The sequence below is a fragment of the Equus przewalskii genome, chromosome 2 (assembly GCF_037783145.1).
Source record: "Equus przewalskii isolate Varuska chromosome 2, EquPr2, whole genome shotgun sequence".
In the NCBI taxonomy this organism is placed as follows: Eukaryota; Metazoa; Chordata; class Mammalia; order Perissodactyla; family Equidae; genus Equus; species Equus przewalskii.
The window spans coordinates 36,798,113-36,817,456 of NC_091832.1; the positions used below are offsets into that span (position 1 = coordinate 36,798,113).

General features: G+C 55.4%; 1 protein-coding gene and 1 pseudogene across 4 annotated transcripts; both read left to right on the forward strand.

The window, feature by feature from the left end:
• Positions 1-4,062: 4,062 nt before the first annotated feature.
• CPLANE2 (ciliogenesis and planar polarity effector complex subunit 2) lies at positions 4,063-12,883 on the forward strand. 4 transcript variants are annotated; one of them, XM_070602011.1, is made up of 6 exons: positions 4,063-4,249; positions 4,569-4,718; positions 6,322-6,474; positions 7,079-7,203; positions 7,523-7,674; positions 7,914-12,883. In XM_070602011.1, the coding sequence occupies exons 2-6, from the start codon at positions 4,607-4,609 to the stop codon at positions 8,161-8,163; spliced, it is 792 nt and encodes a 263-aa protein (XP_070458112.1). In that variant the 5' UTR covers positions 4,063-4,249; positions 4,569-4,606; the 3' UTR covers positions 8,164-12,883. The 4 variants fall into 4 exon arrangements, with proteins under 4 accessions (XP_070458112.1, XP_070458107.1, XP_070458119.1 ...); XM_070602006.1 differs by having other exon boundaries at positions 4,066-4,249; positions 4,605-4,718; XM_070602018.1 differs by having other exon boundaries at positions 4,075-4,249; positions 7,538-7,674.
• A 626-nt stretch (positions 12,884-13,509) lies between these two features.
• Positions 13,510-16,664, forward strand: LOC103552922 (anoctamin-7-like; annotated as a pseudogene).
• Positions 16,665-19,344: the final 2,680 nt, after the last annotated feature.

The window sequence follows — 19,344 nt, forward strand, 5'->3', positions numbered from 1 at the left end:
GCTGCCAGGTCCTGGCCTGGCATATCCCAGCCTCAAAAGAGCTCCCTGGGTATGATTTGGAAGTTCCAGCCCCAAATCTTATATTGAGATAGAATCTGGACATGTTTAATTTGCCCCTTCTCTGTACCCTACTGCCCTGCTTATACATGCAGTTGTGTAGTTATTTGATTTTAGTCCCCACCAGTGTGTGGAATACACAAGGGCAAGGTGTGTATCTCTTTCACTGTTGTCTTCCCAGTGTCTGGCCTGGCACAGAGTGCTTGTAAATACTTGGCAAATGCACGTCCTGTCCACTCATGCCTGGAATGTTCACCCTGCCTTCTAACGGGTCTGTCTTTCAGGCTCACCTTCTTCAGGCCATTCTCTAAGCTGTAGCCATAGCCAGTCAGTCAGTCAACACATTTTTATTGTTTTTACTAAATGTCAGACATATTCTAGGTAGTAGGGATCATTATGGACTGCATTGTGTCCTCCCCCACCAAAAAGTTCATATGTTGAAGTCCTAGCCCCCCGAGTACCTCCGAATGAGGTCATGTTTGGAGATAGGGTCTTTACTGGGGTGATTAAAGTAAAATGAGGTCATTAGGGTCAATATGACTGGTGTCATAAAGAAGAGAAAATCTGTTCGTGGACTGGTACAGAGGGAAGACCATGTGAAGACAGAAGATGGCCACCTGCAAGCCACAGGGAGAGGCCTGGAAGAGCTCCTCCCCTCACGGTCTTCGGAAGGAATCACCGCTACCAACGCCTTAATCTCCGATTCCGGACCTCCGGAACTGAGGAAGTACATGTCTGTTGAAGCCACTCAGTCCATGGCACTTAGTCACTGCTCTAGGAAACTACTCCAGGAACAAAAGAGAAGGAAGAGGCAAGGCCCCGATCCTCAAGGAGCGTGTGTCCTCGGTGAAGGAGTCAGACAATAAATTTTAAGATTTCAGGATCAAAAATAGGATGGTGTGAAAGAGTGAGCTTGGGGCTCGGGGACAGATCCTTGAGTGGTGGAGGGGAAGGCCTCTGTGCGGGTGACATTCATGCCGAGGCCTGAGCAAGGGGAAGCAGCTGTCGGTGTGAGGCACTGGGGGTGCTGCAGCACAGAGGCCCCAAGGGGGAGCAGAAGGCAGGGCCGCTGGAGTACAGTAGACGCGGGCAAGAGGGTGGTAGTTGAAAGGAAAGCAAGAGGTGGTTGGGGGCGGGTCACAGAAGGCATGTGTTCCATTCCTTGAAGGAAGGCATGGAGTTTAGATTTTATTCTGAGTACAATGAAAACTATTGGAAGACTATGATGGGTGTGATATACTGGATTTATGGTGCAAAAAGATCACTCTGGTACCTGTGTGGTGTCCCAGAGAGCAAGCAGGGAAACCCCGAGGGAAGCAGGTGCAGAGTCCAGGCAAAAGATGGAAACACAAATCTGACCCTGGCCCTTCATGTACCCTCCCTGGGTGTCCCACCCACCCCCACCCCTGCCTTCCGGATCCTCCAGCCTGTGTGTGAGTCTGCCCACCTAGCCCACCTCCTCCAGGCTGGTGACTGTGTCCCTGCCTTGATAAATCCTCTTCTTGAAGCCTTGTGGCACCATGTCCAGGAGGTGCTCAGTCAATTTGGGGGAAGACCAAACTGTGAAGAAGTGAGTGGATTAATCTGAGAGTTCTACACTAGAAAGGCCCGTAGGTGGATGGTCCGTCTGCTTTACTTGAGTCCCTAAGAGGAGGAGCAGCTTGCTTAGCGAGACACAGTTTAATGGTCAGAGGGGCATAGGAGAGGGGAGCTCACCAGACCAAGGTGGTTCACAGGCATCCTTCTGCAACGCAATTCTGACCACCTCACTCCCAGGCCCCCACACTGCCTGGCTTCCTGTCCTCAGCTGTGGTGTTTATCTAAGTGAGGTCTGTGGACCCGGTTATGGACTGAATTGTGTGTGTCCCTCCCACACCCCCAAGCCCGTATGTTAAAGTCCTAACCCCCAATGTGACTTATTTGGAGTTCGGGCCTTTAATGAGGTAATTAAGGTTAAATGAGGCATAATGGTGGGACCCTCATCCAGTATTACTGGTGTCCTTGTAAAGAGAGGAAAAGACACCAAGGGTGTGCATGTATAGAAGAAAGGCCATGTGAGGACACTGAGAAGGCAGCCGCCTGCAAGCTAGGAAGCAAGGCCTCCCCAGAAACCAACCCCGCTGGCACCTTGGTTTTGGACTTCCAGCGGCCAGAACTGTGAGAAAATAAATTTCTGTTGTTTAAGCCCAGCCCGCGGTATTCTGTTACAGCAGCCTAAGCAGACTAGTACAGAGCCCGACTGCCCAGTGGTCTTGGTAAATGCCCGGGCTCACAGGTCCATCCAACGCCCTGAAGCAGAATCCCGGGGGGGCAAAGAATCCATATTTTGGCCAGGCTCCTGGTGCTCACTGAAGTGTCCTCTCCGTGAGCTCCTGAGTGCAGTGAAGACTGATTCCCCTAACCCTCTGGCCACTAGCTCGTCTGACTGCCAGCCTCCCTCTCGGTGCCCAAGAGGACTTCACATCTTATCTGGCCTCTGGGTTAGCCGACAAGCTCATTCTGCCAAGTTGCTTCATTCCCTCTCACTCTCACTGAGCCCTCCATGAGCCAAACTGGGGTGGGGCTGGCTGTGAAGTCTGGAAACCCAGAGATAAGTCAGATCTCAGCCCTGCCACTGAGGCACTCCTGGTCCATGGAGAGAGCTCCACACAGCTGTAAAAATATGCCTGACCCTGGGCAGATGTGGTAAGAACTGCAAGAAGGGGAACCTGGGAGTATGGGCAATGGTTTCAAGCTGCAGAATCCTGTCAGATGGTTATACATTTGTTGCATTTGTGCCTAGCTGTAGTGGAAGCAAGTTGAGGGCAAGTGCCCTGGCTTATACGTCCTCGTCCCCTCTACCCCGTTGGACATAATGGGCCTCAATGATTTGTGAGTTCGTGGCCCTCTGCCTGCTTTCAGCTTTAGTGGGAACAGCCCTCCTAGTGGCTTGGGGCAAAGTTTTAAGAACACAAAACCCAATCTGGCAGAACAAATACATACTTCAGAGTCCAGGAACCCTGGGTTCTGAGTCTAGTTTTCCCACTGACCACCTGTGTGGTGTGACCTCAGAATATTACGTTGTCTGAGTTTTCTCACTGTAAGAGAAAAGAGGGATAATGATATTTCCTACACAGATTTATTTACAGAACTAAATGAGGTAACCTCTATGAAGCTCCCACTGCCTGGCACTTAACAAAGGTTATTCCTGTGAAGATACTGATAAAAATTAAGTGTAATAGACAACCTCTCAGCAATGACCCACTTGCATCCTGTCCAACTGACAGGCGTTTATTGAGCACCCGCCTACTGGGCAACAGGCCGGGTGCCCATTGTTGGCACAGCCGAGAGGGGCTCATGGCCTCAGTGCTGAAACGTCAGCTCCAGGAGGGCAGGGACAACGTCTCACCCGCCATTGTATTCCCAGCAGGTCGAACTGCCAGGGACGTAGTAGGTGCTTATTGTTGAATGAATGGGATCAATCAATCAATCAGTCAATCAATCAACGACTGGAAGGTACAGTCCAGTGAGCCTGCCTCTGACTCACCTTTGAGAGCTTGAGCAAATCCCTCGAGCCCTCTCAGCTGCTTGTTCCCCATCTGTGAAGCCAGAGGTGTCTAACTCATCTTGAGGTCCTGCCGAACAGGATTATTAGAGCAATAATAGCAACAATAATGAGTAAACTTGAGCACTGCTATGGGCCGGCACTGTCGTAAAGAACCCTGGGAGGTAATAGTATTTGACCTTTACTTGATAGAAGAGGAAACTCGTCTCTGAGACACCGAGCGGCAGGCAAGGCTCCTGGAGAAGGGGGATTAGATCAAGTTTTGGAGGAAAAGCTCGGGCTCGGAATGAGCAGTGGAGGAGAAGACCCATGGCCCAGAGGCGCAGGTCCTGTTCAGGGTGTCCCTGCGCAGTGGTAGCTGCAGATGCAGGAGAGACCAACCCCGCCCCCCGCGTCTCCATGACAACAGCCTCCCCAAGCGTCTCAAGCACCGGCGCCAGGGCTGGCGGCGCGCGCCGAAGCAGGACGCAGGCCGGGCGGAAGCGGCCCGGCGCGCTGGGCGGTGGGATCGCGGGGCGGGCCTTTAAAGGGACAGTCTCTGCCCGCGCCGGTTCGCTCGCGGGGACGGCCCACGATCCGGGCTGGATGGCTCTGGGAGTCGGGATCGAGGAAGTAGAAGAGAAGCAGGGCTGTGTGACCGCCCTGGAGGTGACAAGGGAGAGAGGGGCTGTGTAAATGCCCTCCGGGGCAATAATGGGATGGCTGTCCCCCAGGGAGCAATACGGGGGAGAAAGGACTATGGAATTGCACTTTCTGGGTAGTAAGAGGGAGAAAGGAGAGTGTAACCCTCCAGGACAGCGAGAGGGAACTTGGACTCCAAAAATGCTAATCGAGATAATAAGGGTGGGGCTCCGTAACTGCTCCGCCCCGCAAGGAGAGAGCTGGGGCTCCACGCGAGGCAGAGCGCAGGTTAGGGGGTCACAGGTTCAGTTTAGGAGAGGTACCCTCTCCCGTCCCCTACTCTCAGCATTCTGCCATCTTCCTACCCCGTCGGGGTGCCCAGCCATGGCCAGACCACCTGCCCCGGGCTCAGTGGTTGTCCCAGACTGGCACGAGAGCGCCGAGGGCAAGGAGTACCTGACCTGCATCCTGCGCAAGAACCGCCGGCGGGTGTTTGGTAAGTCACCCCCTCCCCCAAAGCCTGTCACCTCCTGGGGGCAGCAGAGAAGCAGGGCAGTGACGGCCTGCTCCACAGCACTCCTCAGCCTTGGGGACCCCTGGAAGTCCTATCCCCACTACCCCCCCACTACCAAATCTCCTTAGAACTAATTCCATCATCAGAGCCAGGAACATGGAAACAGCCGAAACCCTGCCAGGAACCACTGTCACCAGAGAGGCTGTTGAGCCCTCGCCCCACGCCAGGCCCTCTGCTGGGCACTTTACACAATGAACTCCCATCTAACCTCAACAGCACAACTTACAGACTTGCCCAAGATCCCCTAGTAGGTAGAGACAAGCCTCTTCCATATCCTGCTATCTGCAGGATAAGACACTCATTTTCCCCAGCATGAAGCCGACTAACCCAGACAGGGCCAGGATGACAGGCCAGCGAAGGGTCTGGCGTCAGTGTGAGAGTCCCCCCTCTGGACAGGAGAGACAGGCACTAGAAGGCATAAGACCAGAGACTGGGAGAGCAGCCCACACCTTAGAACTTTCAGATCTTACACCTACAGACGTATCATAATGTAGACAGGTTTTTTGCAAGTTTTAAATTTAAAACATTCATAAAGACATCAACATATTGATTCTAAGGAGTTTATTTATAGTAACTGAGAATACTTTTGCTAGAATTTCTCCACAGAGGAAAGAATTATGAAAAACCTTGTTTTCACATGTGGGAAATCTAGAACATGTGATAATAGTATCAATAAAAACCATCTCAAGCCAGCCTTGATGGCCCAGCAGTTAAAGTTTGACGCACTCTGCTTTGGCCGCCCAGGTTCAGTTCCCCAGGCACGGAACCACACCATTCGTCTGTCAGTAGCCATGTGGTAGCGGCACACATATAAGAACTAGAAGAATTTACAACTATACACAACTATGTCCTGGGGCTTTGTGGGGGAGAAATGAAGAAAAAGGAGGACGGTTGGCAATGGATGTTAGCTTAGGGTGAATCTTCCCCTACAAAAAAAAAAATAATAATGAGAACTTAAAAAAATAAAATAACCTAAAAACCATCTCATGCATCAAACTTAAAAATAATTTGTTTTTGAGGCCAGCCCAGTGATGCAACAGTTAAGTTTGCACGTTCCACTTTGGCAGCCCAGGGTTCACCAGTTCGGATCCCAGGTGCGGACCTACACACCACTTGTCAAGCCGTGCTGTGGCAGGCATCCCACATATAAAGTAGAGGAAGATGGACACAGATGTTAGCTCAGGGCCAGTCTTCCTCAGCAAAAAAAGAGGAGGATTGGTGGCAGATGTTAGCTCAGGGCTAATCTTCCTCAAAATAAATAAATAATAATAATAAAATAATAATAATAATAATAATTTGGTGTTATTTGGAGCGGGTCTTGGCCCAGCTCACAGAGCACAGGCGTTCTCAGCAGAGCTACTCGTCTGGGGATGCTGCTTGTGTCCCGGGCCTCTGTAATGAGTATAGAGAACCACGGGTGGTTGGCACTGAAAAAGCCCTTAAAGATGAGGTTGTCCAGCCCAGGGTCTGATGGAGCAAGGACAGGTTGACCCCCTGACCCCACCTGGCTCTCTTCTTGCCCCAGGCCTGCTTGAGCGACCAGTGCTGCCCCCACCCGTGGCCATTGACACAGCCAGCTACAAGATCTTCGTGTCTGGGAAGAGTGGCGTGGGCAAGACAGCGCTGGTGGCCAAGTTGGCTGGCCTGGAGGTGCCCGTGGTACACCATGAGACCACTGGTGAGTCCATCCTTGGAGGCCTTCCCTGGGATGGAGAAAAGACTCTGGCCCTCGACCTCACAAGCTTGGATTTATAACCAGACCTGACATTTACTCTGCAGCCTTGGAAAGTCACTTCACCTCTCTGAGCCTACAGTGGCTCCTGTGTCCAACAGGGATAATAGTACCAACCCCATGGGGGTGTTGTGGGATCGGTATTAGTGATAGTGGTGGTAACATGCTTAGCATTGAGCTGGCACAATGTAAGTGCTCAGAAAACACTAATCTCCCTTTCTTGTTTCCTTCCACTGGATGCTGATTGACCATGATGTTGCAGCATCCTCCAGTATCCCGGGGCCTTTGGGTCCCCTGTCCATACGAGTGAAACTGCTTTCTCATGGGTAGGGCTAGGGCTGCATCTCCCTGGTAGACTGGGCTCCTCCAGGGCAGGCCGGTTTCCCCCATCGGACTGAGAATTCTCCCAGGTCAGCGACTATGCCCTTCCCGTCAGACTGGGGACCCCCCCAGGGCAGGGACAGATCTCTTCTTTCTATTCCTTCCTGGCACCCTGCCCCTCTCCACCTCCACGTCTCCCATGCTGAGTGGCTGACCCCGGCCTCCCCAGGCATCCAGACCACCGTGGTATTTTGGCCAGCCAAACTGCAGGCCAGCGACCGTGTCGTCATGTTCCGCTTTGAGTTCTGGGATTGCGGGGAGTCTGCGCTCAAGAAGTTTGATCACATGCTGCCGGTGAGCAGGCAGGTGGGCCTGGGTGGGTGCGGGAGGGGCTGGTTGCCTGAGGTGGACTTCTGAGAACAGGTCTGAGCCCGGGCTGCCTGATCTGCAGGTCAGAATCGGGCATGAATGGACTGAGGGCGCTGCCCTGGTTGGGAGAGCTCTGAGCTGGCGTTAGGGACTGGGTCTCCACCTGAGCTCTGCCCTGGGACCAGCAGTCCCGGCTCTGGGCCTCAGTTTCCCAATATGTGAAAGGAGGGATTGTGCTGAGACTTCTCAGGGCCCTGCAGCTGAGAGCACAGTTCTGGTCCTGAGGTTTCGAGCTTCGCATCAGCCTTTCCATCCCCAGGCTTGCAAAGAGAAAACAGACGCTTTCCTCTTCCTCTTCTCTTTCACCGACCGTGCCTCCTTCGAAGATCTCCCTGGACAGCTGGCCCGAGTAGCAGGTGAGGCCCCCAGTGTCGTCAGGATGGTCATCGGCTCCAAATATCCTTTTGGTGGCCCCTAGGGCTGTCAGAATGCCTGCTTGGCAAGGCGCAGAGCAAGGGGGTCAGGGACCCTTCCTCTGGCCCACCGTGGGGTCCAGCCCCAGGGGCTTTATCCTAAAGGCTACAGCAGGGCCTTTCCCAGACCCTGGGTGTGGGGCTCCAGGGAGGAAGGAGAAAGCTGGGTTTGATGGGGTGGTAAGCAGAGGCTCCTGGCCAGGCTCCTTAACCCTCATCCAGGTTTGACCAGTACATGCACACAGATGTGCCTGAGCGTGACCTCACAGCCTTCCGGCAGGCCTGGGATCTGCCCCTCCTGCGAGTGAAGAGTGTGCCAGGGCGGCGGCTGGCAGATGGACGCACGCTGGATGGGCGGGCTGGGCTGGCTGACATTGCCCATGTGCTCAATGGTCTGGCGGAGCAGCTGTGGCACCAGGATCAGGTGGCAGCTGGCCTGCTCCCCAATCCCCCAGAGAACACCCCCAGCTGAAGGGTGGTGGCATCATGAGCCGGCACCTGTGATCCCCACTCCCGACCCTCAGGTGACCCAGAGCAGAGGGCAGGACCCAAGGCCTAAGGCTGGGGCATGCATATTGATCTCATCAGAGGGCCAGAGGGGCCTGGTCAGGGTGGATGGTGGCCTGAAAGGGTCTTGCCCCAGCAGCACTTTCCTGGCAGAGTTCATGGCAGTGATGTGGGGGCACAAAGGTCTGAGGGCATCTAGGTGCCTGCTGGCCTTCTCTCTCTGCCCCGGGGCTCTAGGCTCTCGAAACTGAGGAACTGTATGGGAAGGGCCCCAGGGCTTAAACGTCCTCCCCAACCCAACCTCCTGCTGCCCTTCCCCCTTCTGTAGAACCGGGGGGGGGGGTGGGGGTGGGGGGGGGCGCGAGTGTGGGGAGGGGTGCCTCTGGGCCCTGCACCTCTGACTTCAATCAAGAGCCTGCATTAGCTGAGGTAACACCATCTGCTGCTCCAGATAAACCTCAGTGGCATACTGCTAGAGTTTTTTTCTTGCTTATGTCTCACTCTGGTGGAGCTGGAGGTGGGTGTGGGGCTCTGCTGCACACACTCATTCAGAGCCCCAGGCTCTGAGATCTTCTACACGTGGCTTCCCAATTTGCCCTGGGGCATCAGCATCCAGTCTGCAGACAGAACGAGTGCATGTGGAAGGTCACCTAGGAGGTTCCTAGGGATCTGGCGTAGGCTGCTGTGCCTCATTCTGCTCACATTCCATCGGCAAGGACCTAATCACGTGGTCACACGGGGCTGTAGGGGGAAGCTGGGAAATGCAGTCCACCTGTGTGTCCAGGAGGCAAGCCCCTTACTCTGTAGTGCCTTTCTTGATCGTGAAACTGTCAGGCTAGGCTTAGGACAGGGGCCCTGCTGGCCTAGGGGAATCAGAATGCATCCTTGGGCAGGGCCAGGGACTGGACCAGGTCGGGGTCAGGGAGGCCAGCAAGGCAGGAGCAGGAAGGCCAGTGAACTTGGCCATGCTTGTGTCTCACCCCCGCCCATCAGCTAGAGACACTGATGCATGGTGGGTGCCGACAAAGGGGGCCTTATATACTCTTACTCCCTGATGACACCCCATCTGGCCCCAGAGATGAAGCCCCGGGCTGAGGCCTGGCCTGAGTCTAACCCAGCTGGAAGGGCCCGGGCCAGCCAGCTGACCCTTGGAGCCTCCTCTTGAGAAGGCAGCCCCTCTGCCTCTCCACACTCACACGCATGATCATGTGCTCACACGCACCAGCACTTGTCCCAAAACGCCGCCCACTCCTCCCTCCCGGACCACAGGAGGCTCGCACACACTCACCCTGCTCACGCTCCTGAGCACGCTGCCGGCCTACATGGCACTGCTTGCGAGTCTGTCCACGCTGGGCACTGCCCAGAGATTTGTCAGCCCTTCCAGGGCCTAAAGGACTGATTTCAACCCCTTCTTATCCTTAATTCACGTTCAGGGCTGACACCTGAGCTTATCCCGTACGCCAGAGAAGGAATGTCCTGGGCAGGACCCCAAGCCTCACAGCCCCCGCAGTCCCTAGGCTGGCTCCTGCTCCTGGGCAGGACCCCAAGGCTCACAGCCCCCGCAGTCCCCAGGCTGGCTCCTGCTCCTGGGCAGGACCCCAAGGCTCACAGCCCCCGCAGTCCCCAGGCTGGCTCCTGCTCCTGGGCCATAGACCTTACCACTGCAGCCTTCAGTTCTGCTTTGAGCCCTTTCTCTCTGTTCTTAGCCCCAGTAGACCTTTCCCCACCAGGCAGAGCAAGGTGTGGGGGTGGAATGTGGTGAAGGTGGCCTCTGGGCCTGAATGTGACCCTCCAGCTACAGGTACTGTGTTGTGGCACCAGCTACCCTATATCCCAGCCAGTTATCTCTGGGTTTAAGACACCCCAGAAAGGAAGCTTCCGCATCCTTCTTGGGCACCATCTCAGCTAAGAGCCCTAAGCTTGCTCTGGAGAAATATCCCAGAACCTCCCCACGGCAGGGCAGGCCAGGCCAGTTTCTCCTGGTTACCACTGCTCCCGTCGGAGGATCAACCTCAGCCACCTTCGCCCCAAACCAGAGGTGAACAGTTCCCTTCACGGTCTCCCTGGGTAACAGCAAAGTGGGGAGGGCAATGGGGTGGGACCTGGAGCCACTTCAGTATTTAGTAGGCTACCCCCAGGGGCCTCCACAGAGGGCAGGACTGGGAGCCTGAGGGAGGAGGGATCTGCAGAGCCATAATTCTAGGAGCTGGTGGCTGTGCCTGCAGGGTCGTCTGTGGGCAGGGTCATGTGGAGAGTGAGTGAGAAGAGAGTGTGTGTACATGCCTGGATTCAGGCCAGCTTCGTGGGCCTGCCACCTGAGCAGTCCACAGGGCCCGGCACTCAGAGGGGCCCCACACCTGGTTTAATGCTCTGCTCTTGCTATCTCGAAATTCTGGATACCACAAATTATGTAGCAAGTCCTGTGCATGTTGTCCAGGAAGAGGGTCTGGGCTCCAGGTAAAGCTCCTGTCTCAGAGCCTTGGCGACCCTGATGGCCTAATGGTTAGAGTTCAGTGCTCACCACTTCTGCTGCCAGGGTTCACTTCCTGGTCACGGAACCACACCACCCATCTGTCAGTTGCCATGCTGTGGTGGTGGCTCACACGGAAGAACTAGGATGACTTACATCTAGCATATACAACCATTACTGGGGCTTTGGAGAGTGAGAAAAAAAAAAAAAGGCCATCAGGAAGTGCCTTCTCCCCATTTTGGTGGCAGAAATTTCACCATTAGGTTAAGCCTCCCATCGGCTCAAAGACAAATATCCCTCCACTTGCCCCTCCCCCTCCGAGTCCCCCCCCCACCCCCAGGCTCCCTGGAGGGGAAAGGTGATGACTGTGTGCCCAAGCTGACTTAGAGGGGAACTTTGGGAAAAGGGTAGCTGTGCTTGGTCCCCAGGGCCCTGGACCCTCCAGACCTTGGAGCTCTGGAGGGAAGCCGGTGGGGAGGGGAGGGACTGTCTTCTGAGGTGGGGGTGAGGGTGTGCTGTGGCCCCGCCCTGCTGCTGTTTGTCCCAGAGTCAGGACTTCCCATCCCCCTCCTCTTCCCTCCCCAAAATGGGCTCTCAGGGAGTCCCCAGCCTTTCTCTACAGAGGGGGAGTACTGTGAACTGAATGTCCGTGTCCCCTCAAATTTCTATATTGAAATCCTAATCCCCCCTGTAATGGTATTAGGGGCTTTGGGGAGGTACTCAGGTCATGAGGGTGGAGCCCTCACGAATGAGATTAGTGCTCTTAAAAAAGAGACCCCACAGAGCTGAGGCCACCCCATGGCCTAGTAGTTCAGTTCAGTCAATCTGCTCTGAGTCCTGGGTTGGGTTCTGGGGCGCAGACCTACACCACTCATCAGCGGCCACACTGCTCATCAGCAGCATACAAAACATACAAAACATACAAAATATACATACAAAACATACAAAATAGAGGGAGACTGGCACAGATGTTAGTTCAGGGCGAATCTTCCTCAAGCAAAAAGAGGATGATTGGCAACAGATGTTAGTTCAGGGCAAATCTTCCTCAGCAAAAAAACAAAAAGAGAAAGACTCCCCCACAGAGCTCCCTAGCCCCTTCCACCCTGCAAGGACATAGAAAGCTCTGGCGATAGACCAGGAAGAGGGCGCTCATCAGAATGCAACCATGCTTCCCAGCCTGCAGAACGGTGAGAAACAAATTTCTGTTGTCAATAAGCTACCTAGTATATGGCATTTTGTCATAGCAGCCGCCATGGACTAAGACAGGGAGGCTAAGGCCCAGAGAGGGTCAGGCACTTGCCCAAGGGTGCAGAGCCATGAAGCAGCCCTGATGCCCTTAGCCCTCTGCACCCCTCCCCCCGTGGACCGTCCTTCCCCTCATCCCCTAGTGCTGTCTTCTGGGTCCAGCCCCTCACAGGCCCCACCTGGTCCTCCCTGCTTTCCCAACCAGAAGCCTGGCACTGCCTGCAGGAGGGGGAATACTCTGGCGCCCGGCTACTCCCTCTCCTTCTGTTTTTCTCCTCCCCCACCCTTCCCAGGCCGGGGGAGCTGCTAAAGGAAGCTCCTGCTTGCTGCCAGCAGAGCCTGGCCTAGAGGGCAACAGGGAGGAGCTGAGGGAGGTGCCTGGCCCCAGGATGAGGAAGATGATGCAGGAGCCTGGTCTGCAAAGGCCGTGGGGCGGGTCTCCAGATCCTTGCTTGAGTCTAGGGTGGGGGCAGGGCTTCCTGGACATGTCCTGGATCCCCTTACTCCCTGGGCAGCCTGGTGCCAGCAGTGAGCCCCACGTGCCAGGCACAGACTTCTGGGGGAGAGTGCCCAGATGAGAGGCAGGGGGCTAAGGGCCCAAGACAGGTTGTCATCATGTAGAGTCAAATCCCCAGAGGGCCAAGCTAGGAGGGTGTGGTGGAGGCCCCTAGCTGGCTGTGACCTCAGACCCAGAGGCTGGGACAGTGGCAGTGGGGGAGTTAGTGTTCAACTCTATTCTAGAAAGAAGGGGTGGATCTTGAGAGCAAAGGGGAGGGACTGAGGCTTGGGGGGTGGTCCAGAAGGAAGATGAAGGAGCACTGTGACCTTGGACCGTTTACTTTAATTCCTGTGTTCATCTGTAAAATGGAGATAACAATTAACACCCACTTATTTGAGTTGTAAGAAGTAAATGCGTGTAAATGTTTAGCACCGTGCCAGGCACCGGGGACCCAATAAACGTTGGCCATTACCTTTGTCGTTGTTATTACGGTAGTGGCGGTGGTTCTTGGGCTGCGGGCGGGTGAACCGGCGGGAGAACGGTCGCACATCGCGCCCACAGCGCCTCCAGGCTTGCGCTCTCTTTCAGCCGAGGGTAGGCAGGCTGGTGGGCCGAGCGGGGGGCAGCCCAGTAGGGCCGGTGGAGAAGCTCCCGGCGCCTGCAACTGCGCCAGGGTCCTCTCCCCCTTGCTCTCGTCCTGTTGCTCCCAGGACGGCGATGGCGCCGAGGACAAGGACCCGGACGACGACCGTGCCTGCGCGTCCTGCGGCAGCGTTTATGCCCCAGTCTCCAGGGGCGACTTTTTCCACGACGGTATAACCGAAGTCGGTGAGACTTGAGCCAGACAAGACTCTTGCCCGCACCTCGCCCGGGCGGCCAGAATAACAACCCACGGCCCCTCCCTTAAATGCCCTCTTCTCTCCGCGAGGAATCCCGCGGCATCTCTCCTTCCTCCTTCGAGCTACCCCCAATCTCTGTTGCAGTGCAAACGATTTCCTTTAATTTTGGCTCCCGTGGGACTGAGAAACCCAGCCCCCCGCTCTCCACTCAAAATGGAAGTGGTGCAGACCGTTCCTAACTGCCCTGTCGCCCCCGCGATGGGACGGACTTCGTGCTCGCGTGGGAGGAGAAGCTGCGACCCCTGTGGCAGCCCAAGCGGCAGCGACTCGTAAGACGGCGCTGGCGCGATAAGTTCCACCGGGACCCGCGCGGGGCCGGGCTGTTCCTCGAGAGGGGAGCGCGGCGGGGGCAGGTGGCACGGGCTCCCCTAACGAGCTGTGACCTGCGCAAGCGACCTCAGCACCCCATCTGTATAGTGGGCTTTACCGTAGCACCAGCCCCATAGAGGGGCTGTGACGATTAAATGGGCCAAGAGTGTAAAGCGCTCAGCCCAGGGTCTGGCACATTGGAGGTGGCCAATAAATGGCAAACAGCAGCCACTACTGTATGACGTCGGCCTACTCAGTCTTCGTCCACGTATTGTAGAATGGGGGTGCTAGTTCCTTCCTCGTTTGATTTTCAGACGAGGAAACGCGAGTCAAAGCGCTTTTGAAGTGGCAAGGACCCGCGCCCTGAACGGGATCTGTCACCCCGGCAGGGATCACAAGGGAAGGGGCTCCGGGCTCTGGCCCACCTGGAGACCCCGGCTCCCCAGGAGCTCAGCCGCGCCCGCGCCGTGCACTGCGCCAAGCTGAGCGCGCCCTGGGAGCTGCCAGTGTTCTACGCGGAGCAACTGAGCCTGCGCGCGCCGCTGCAGGTGGGAGTGGAAGCCGGAGCGGGGTCAGCCTGGAGCGGAGTTCCCCAGGTACAGGACACCTCGGGCGTCTCACCTGCTCTCGTGCCCCAGGTCCGACCCAACCCGGACTCCTACCGCTCGCCTGCGCCTGCGCAACCCTTTACAGCAACACCAGCCTAACAAGCCGCTGGACTTCTACACATGCACCTTCCCGGGCTCCCAGCGGGACACGTGCGGCGGGGCGGGGCCTTCTGCAGAGGGGCGGAGCGCCAGCAGCAGGCTTAGTCCAATCAAGGCTCGTTTGTTCCTCCTGGGTTTGCCAGGCAGGCAATACCTGCCTAACCCACTTTAGGTGTCTGACCTGTCCTTTCCGCATTCTGGGGTCCAGACCATGTCCTAGAGGTTCCTGGTCCCCGATTCCCTCCCGTTCAACTCCTTTGAGATGCTCACCTGGCTGGAACACACCTAGCCCAGGCTGAGCTTGGTGGGTAGATGGGCTCTTCGGTTTTAGCAGCTGACCTGTCTCATCCCTCTGTCCCCAGTCTAGAGCCTCTGCACTCCCATTGTCCTAGGTCTCTCATTGGGCAGAGGGCTCGGCTTCTGACCCGCCCTGCTCACAGGTTCCTGGGCACCGATTCCCACGACTCCTACTTCTCCAACGGGCAGAGGCATCGTGTGGTGAGACAACTGCCGGGGAGGGTCCAGCTGGGACCTTAATGGGGCAGAGCTCATGCCAGTATTCTCCCTGGCAGGTGGCAGAGATCCTGGCTCGCACAGTCTATGGGAAGCAGGAACGAGAAGAGATGGGCATTGCCCATCTGCTGACCAAGGGAGTCTATGCTGCAGCCTTCCCACTGCATGAGGTAGAGATGTCCCAAGCTCAGCTCTCTCCCACTGCTGGGGCAGCAGGAGAGAATTCTGGGACTTCCCTGCAGCCCTCTCTCCTTTCATTTCCCTAGGGCCCCTTTGAACTGCCGGGGTACCAGGTGCCTGGTGCAGACCTCAACCCTTGCCAATTGCTGTACTTATACTGGGCCCACTGGGGATACTGGCACAATACCAGCCTCTGGACCACGTACAAGAGTACTTTGGGGAGGAGATGGCCATCTACTTTGCCTGGCTAGGGGAGCCTGGCACTGGGAGTGGGGGCTGGGAGCCGGTGTTGAGTACACAGATGGGGGCTCATGAGCTTTCTGTCACCCCTTCAGGCTTCTGCGCAGCCTGGCTGCTGCCTGCCACCCTTGTGGGCACCCTGGTCTTTATCTGTGGTCTGGCCACCATAGGCACCAACACACCAGCATGAGTGGCTGTGTTGGGGGTGTTGGCAGATGGGCTGGGTGGGGATAGACTCTCCCAGGATGGGCATCCTTTGTTCATAGGGAAGAGATCTGTGCCAGTGGAGGTGCCTTCCTCATGTGGCCACTCTGTGACACCTGTGCCACATGGAATATTTCCGATGATAGAAGCTTTGGTGAGGTTAGACATTGGGACCTTTGGAGTCTCAAAGAGAAACCCTGCCTGGAATGGGGAAGAAGGGGAGAAGCATTCCACTCACCAACCCAGCCAGCCAGCTGCCTATCCATCCAAACGTCCAATCATTGATTCCGTATCTGTTTGGTTCCGTCTCCACTGCCACCCTCCAGCCCAAGCCAGCATTCTCTCACCTGGACCACTGCAGTGGCCTCCCAACACGTCTCCTTGCTCCTCTGTTTGCCCCACTTAATCCCTTCTCAGCTGCCAGGGCATTCTTTTGAAAACACAAATCACATCCTGCATTATCCTACTCAGAGCCTTTCAGTGGGTCCTCAAATGGGATGGCAGCCTACAGGGCGTTGTGTGATGTGGCTTCTGCCTAGTTCTGCTCCACTCGCTCCACTGGCTCCTTTCTATTTCTCGAATAGAACAAGGTCATTTCTACCCCAGGGCCATGGCACTGGCTCTTCTCTGCTAGAATCCTCTTCCTCCAGACATTTTTTTTTCTTTTTTGAGGAGGATTGGCCCTGAGCTAACATCGGCTGCCAATCCTCCTCTTTTGCTGAGGAAGGCTGTCCCTGAGCTAACATCCGTGACCATCTTCCTCTGCTTTATATGTGGGATGCCTACCACAGCATGGCTTGCCAAGCTGTGCCGTGTCCACACCCAGGATCCGAACCAGTGAACCCCGGGCCGCCAAAGTGGAATGTGCAAACTTAACTGCTGCGCCAGCAGGCTGGCCCCTCCTCCAGACTGTATACGGCCTATGTCCTGTCATTCAGATCCCAACTTAAATGTCACCTTCTTAGAGAGGCCTTCCTTGATCCCCCCCCAATCCAGAGGGGCTCCCTCTCACAGGGATGTTTTAATTTCATCACAGCATCTATCACTATACTTTCTTGTTTGTTTGTTTGTTGTCTGTCCTCTGCCACTAGAATGTGAGCTCATGAGAGCAGAAACCTTGTGTGTGATGTTGCTGTATCCCCAGGCCCTGAGACAGTCCCTACCATATAGAGAGTGCTCAATAAATGTTTGTTGAATGAATCTATGAATCACTAATCTATCTCTCTACCTATCCGTCTGTTCAGCCATCCATCATTTAATCCATCCAACAGTTAGAGCCGACAGGAAAATAGAAACCAGACTAGATATTTCAAGAGAGAGAATTTAATATAAGATATTGATTGGTTAAACAGATTTCGGAGGACTGAAAAGCAGAAAGGGAACATCGAGGTCACGAAGTCACTGTGAATGGTGCCTCCTAGAGTAGTGCAGTATACACCTTGTGTGACCCAAAGCGTGGCCCCGCCTTTGCACACACTGTCCCCCGCCCGTCCAAATGCTTCCCCTACACACTCTCCTTACTTAGCACCTGCTTTCCTTTAGGTCTCAGCTAAATGTCATTTTCTCAGAGTGATCATCCCTGAAAAACAGTTTTCCTTCAGAGGACTTATTCACAATTTCATATTTGTGTTCATTTGTTTAATGTCTGTCTCCCTAACTAGGCTGTAAACTCCATTTGGGGTTGGGCCCTGTCCAGTGTGCTCACCATGGCATAGCCAGTACCCACTGCAGAGTCGTATGCAGTCAGTTAATAGCTATTGAATAAACTAATATATTGTCTACTCATCCAGCCATCCACCCATCCAGCCATCCATCCTCATGTCCATCCATCCAACCATACTCTTGTCTGCTTCCCCACCTAGCCATCTGTCCATCCATCTGCACATCTGCCCATCTAGCCATCCACGTGTGCACCCACTTATAGAGATTTGCCAGTTGTTTGTCCAGTGTACCCACCCATCTGTCCACCTACTGCCTACCCATCCATCAGTCTATCCCACCCTCTCCCACACGGCATCATCGTTGTTTACTTCCCTGTCTACCCACCTGTTTCTCCACCCATCTATCCATCCACAGGCTCTTAGCAGGCCCAGGGGGAAAAAGGCCCTGCAGAAACAAAAATGAATCAGACCTCATTCCTGCACTTCCAGAGCTCCCTGTGCAAGCAGGAAAAGGCGGGGGGCTTCCGCCACCCCAGGGTCATGACACCCAGCCTCTTGGCCCCAGGATGCACATGTCTGTTGCCCCCTCTGACAGGAGTGCCCACATCCAGAGTTTGCTGCCCTATCCCTGCAGATGGCCCAGAACCCAGTGACAGGTGTGAAGGAGCCCTACTTCCCACCCCGCACCTGCCCTCCACGCCTACTCACCGGCCCTGCAGCCATGCTCATCATGGTGACCGGGCTTTGGGCCCTTGCTGTAGAAGGACCATCCCTTCTATGGGGGGCTGGGACCATGGTGGCCTGCTATCCAGCTCTGACAACCCTCCCTGCTGGCCCCCAGCTCTGTGTGGTGATGATTTTCCTGGTGTCTGTCATCATTTACTGCAGCATCATCAGCATTGCAATGTTCCACATGGGAAACCCCGTGCTCATGACCCAAGTGAGTGCCCCTGGGGACAACAGAGGGTGGGAGCACTGTTCCAGGCTCCAGGCCCAATGTTCCATCCTCAGGTTCCTTCCATCCCCCCACATGGCTGGGCTCCAGGTGATGGCCATCACTCTGCCTAGGCTTGCAACATTGCCAACCTCACAGCACTGTGCTCAACCTGGTGCTTATCCTCCTCTTGGGCCAGGTCTGTACCTCGCTGGCTGAGCAGCTTACTAGCTGGGGTGAGTGAGGACAGGGGGTTGCAGGAGTGTTCCGGCATCCGTTGAGAATTGGGAGCCCTGGGGCAGGGCTCCCTTCACCTCAAAGCCTGCAGCTCCCACCTTGGTGTCCTCAGCCTGCTCAAATGAGGGAGCATGGCTGGCATTAGGGGAAGGTGTGCTGGGGACAGGAGCATAAGGGCTGACTCGATGGGCTGTGCCTGTTCCCTTGCACCCAGCAGAACACTGACCAGCTCTGCCCTTTGCCTAGAGATGCACAGAGCCCAGACCCTCCATGAAGATGCCTTTAATTTCAAAGTCTTTATCTTCCAGTTTGTCAATTTCTACTCTTCTCCCTTCTATGTGGCATTCTTCAAAGGCAGGTGAGGACTCCCCCATCCCCCGAGAATGATGCCTCCCAATGAAGGGGCCCAGCAGGGCGGCAGCATCCTTCAGCCTCCAGATTTGTCTCTACCAAGGTCTTGCTGTTGACCAAAGATGGTCCTTAATTTCCCTGGGCTTCAATTTTCTCAACGGTAACATACCAACACATCGTTGGGTGGATGTGAAACTCTAACACCTGCATTCATTCATTCACTCAGCCCTCACTGGGTGCCCGAGTCCTGACACCCTCACCTCCCAAAGCTGCAGTTGGGGTTCATCCCCATCTTTTGTGGTGGCCTTCCTGCTGAGTGCCCTGCGCTGGACACTGGGCACACAGAAATGAACCAGAGCTAGTCCTTCCCTCCAAGAGCTTCCAGTTTTTAAAGAGGACTGGTTAGGAGTCCTAAAGGGCTAGACTCCCAGGAGGTGGTGTTACTGTGTAACTGCCGTTGTCATTTGGCAGGAATGGGAGGGAGACTCACCAAAGGAACCTGCCCGTTAGCAGCATGACCCCCTCTTCCTGGGCCAGAAATACCCCATTGGCTTCTCAACGGGTGAGCAGCAGATATGGGCCGTGGCCCCACGGGCCCTTGGCAACACAGCCCTCTGGGTCTAGTGGTGGGGGATGGGGGAGTCAGGATGGGGGGGCCAAGGCCTCCTAGTAGCCCTGTCACCAGAGTTCACTCTCA